This window comes from Oryctolagus cuniculus, chromosome 19, assembly GCF_964237555.1.
Source record: "Oryctolagus cuniculus chromosome 19, mOryCun1.1, whole genome shotgun sequence".
NCBI lineage: Eukaryota > Metazoa > Chordata > Mammalia > Lagomorpha > Leporidae > Oryctolagus > Oryctolagus cuniculus.
The window spans coordinates 6,819,931-6,822,765 of NC_091450.1; the positions used below are offsets into that span (position 1 = coordinate 6,819,931).

A 2,835-nucleotide genomic window follows, 5' to 3' on the forward strand; every position below is an offset into this window, starting at 1 on the left:
GAAGAAGACGCAGAGAGCGAAAGAGAGAGAGAGATAAAGAGAGAGGTCTTCCATGTGATGGTTCTCTCCCCAGATGGGGGAACTTCCATAGCGATCCATCGGATCGGCTCAGTTCTGGCCATTGCAACCATGTGGGGAGTGACCAGTGGATGAAGACCTTGCTCTCTCTCTCTCTCTCCCTTCCCACACTTAATAAATAAAATGAGTTAATCGAAAGCTGTGGTGACCATGTCTCAAGCTTGTCCTGCCCCTCCTGGGCTCTGGCACTCAGCCGAGTGGACCCCACCTTGTCATCCCTAAGCTTTACGAGAGGGACAGACCCTGCCCAACACCTGATGCCAAGAGGTTGACCTTGTTTGCTCAGGAGGTGAGCTTCCCTTGATAAAGAGCAGGAGGGAGGGCTAGGAGCTGGTATAAAAGTTCTGGAAGGTTCTAAGGGGTTACCTTGCACCTGAAGCTCCCAGGTGAGAGGTGTTAGGGATTCCTGGGTCTGCCTTTGAGGGGGTGGGGATTCAGATCTGATCTGGTCTGGGGAAGGGGATGCCTGGATTGAGTGGCAGGGAGTGTTAGTGAAGTGGGCACCTGGGTTGAAGCTATCTTGGGTGCAGAGATGTGTCAGCTGTCAGTTGAAGGACTAGGAACCTGGGACACTCAGGTGACTGGGAAAGGCCAGGCGTGTGTCGGTGGACAAAGAATCGTGACAAAGATCCCATCTGCTGGTTCACTCCCCCACATGGCCGCAATGGCCAGAGCTGGGCCAATCTGAGCCAGGAGCCTGGAGCTTCTTCCAGGTCTCCCAAGGGGGTGCAGGGGCTCAAGTGCTTGGGCCATCTTCCACCGCCTTCCCAGGGCACTAGCAGAGAGCTGGACCTTGCTGGAGCAGACCAAGGAACACCAGGTCTGGAGGATGCACTGCAGGCTGTGGACAGTGCTGTGCACCTTGAGCCTGGGTCTGGCTAGGTGGGAGCTGAAGGGTCAGGCCACCCGGAGGCCAGAGGGAAAGGAGGAACCTCCCACCTCCTCTCTTCTTCCCCCCTGCAGCCTCACGATGTGGACCTTCATGCTCCTGGGCCTTCTCTGTGCCTCGGCCTCTGCCAGTGCCAGTAAGTGAGCCGCTGGGACTCTGGGGGCGGGGTGGCAGGAAGGGGCCCCTGCTCGGCTGGTGGCCAAGGCTTGCAGGGCTGCCCCTGAGCGGTGGGAACTGGGAGGTCCTTGCCTCCAAGCCCCCCTTTCTTTCCACTGCAGTCCAGGCCAGGTCCTCCTCCTACAGTGGCGAGTACGGATGTGGAAGAGGGGAGCCATTCTCCCACTCCAGCCTCCAGCTGGAAGGGCCCATCACAGCCATCCGTGTCCGGGTTGACAGCTTCAATATCGAGGGGTAAGGCTCCTCCGCATTCCTCAAGCTCTTACTAACTCAGGAAGTGCTCTTTCACTCTGGGCCACCTGTGCCTCAACCAACAGGTCCCTAGTGAGGCAGGATATGGGGATAGCTGTGAGAGGACTCGGCTTCCAGAACCGTACCCTTTGGACTCCTCCCTCCCCGAATATGCCTGGTGGTGGCAAATCATTAATAACCACTAACTCTCAGGGGCCTGGAATCGACCAGCCAAGTCCACCCGCCTTCTGCGGTTTTAAGTTTCTTTCCAATATCCCTGCTGGGTGCCCTGCAACTTTGCTCAATGCCTCTCTTGAGCAGTCCCCACTCCATTGCTAGTCGGAAAATTCTATCACGTGCAGAGCCAAACTGTGTCCCCTGATCCTGGATCTGCCTCCTGGGACAGCAGGGACAAGCCTCTTCCCTCTCCCACAAGGGAGCCACTCAGCTGTTAGAAAATCCCTTTGCTTCCACAAGTGCGGGAATGGGGGAGGGGCATCGTAGGAGGCTGGACTCCAAATTCAAGGCCTGCCATGTGCTGTGTGTGGGCGACTCTGGGCAAGCTGCCTTCCTTCTCTGCACCTGCTGTCAGCCAGGCCAGGAGCTGAAGTTCTTTGTGTGGTCCTCCAGGGCTCACCCGGCCTACACTTTTGGGGCAACTAGCAGGGACTGCTCATGCTAGTGTCCAGTTTGGAGGACTCCACGTGCAGGCCAAACGGTCCTGAACTCTGATGACCTAATCAGTGTCCCCGTTCCTGCCCTCCCACCCGTCCCAGTCTCCAGGTGCGCTATGGCCAGGTGTGGAGCGACTACGTGGGTGGCAACCTGGGAGACCTGGAGGAGATCTTTCTGCACCCAGGGGAGTCAGTGATCGCGGTGTCTGGGTCATACGGTGACAATCTGAAGACCCTGACCTTTTTCACCAACTACGGTCGCATCCTGTCCTTTGGGAATGGCAGAGGCGTAATCTTCCATGCTGTCCCTTTGCACCTGGACGCCGTGCTCCGATTCATCAGTGGCCGAGCTGGCTTATTCGTCAACGCCATTGGCCTGCACTGGGACACCATCCCAGAAACTGCCCCAGCGACTGCTGAGCCCGCCTCCTCCGTGGCAGGGCCCCGTGGTGGGGTGTGAGAACTCCCTGATCACCATTCCCATACAAATGGCTCAATAAAAGGACATGGCTAAAGCTGGTGTGCATGTGGGTGTGTGCAGGCGGGACCCACTCTTGGAGGGCGGTGTGACTCTCAGCTCTGGCTACCTGCTGCTAAGAGTGGGAGCACGAGGGAGACAGGTGTTGAGAATCCTGGGCTCTTCCGTACGTCGCAAGGAGAGGAGACGCTGGTTTGAACCAACTCTTTTCGGGGTTAGCTCTTGAGAATGTCTGTCCAAACAGGAGTTCTGAAGGGAAGGCTCAGCGGGGGCACACCGCCGAGCCCCAGGTGTGCCTCTGGGGCCCT

At 57.7% G+C, this 2,835-nt stretch overlaps 1 protein-coding gene across 1 annotated transcript; it reads left to right on the forward strand.

Moving 5' to 3' along the window:
* Positions 1-894: 894 nt before the first annotated feature.
* LOC138847122 (zymogen granule membrane protein 16-like) lies at positions 895-2,564 on the forward strand. The gene is made up of 3 exons (XM_070064871.1): positions 895-1,103; positions 1,246-1,378; positions 2,152-2,564. Exons 1-3 carry the CDS (start codon positions 908-910, stop codon positions 2,507-2,509), a joined length of 687 nt encoding a protein of 228 aa, XP_069920972.1. The 5' UTR covers positions 895-907; the 3' UTR covers positions 2,510-2,564.
* Positions 2,565-2,835: the final 271 nt, after the last annotated feature.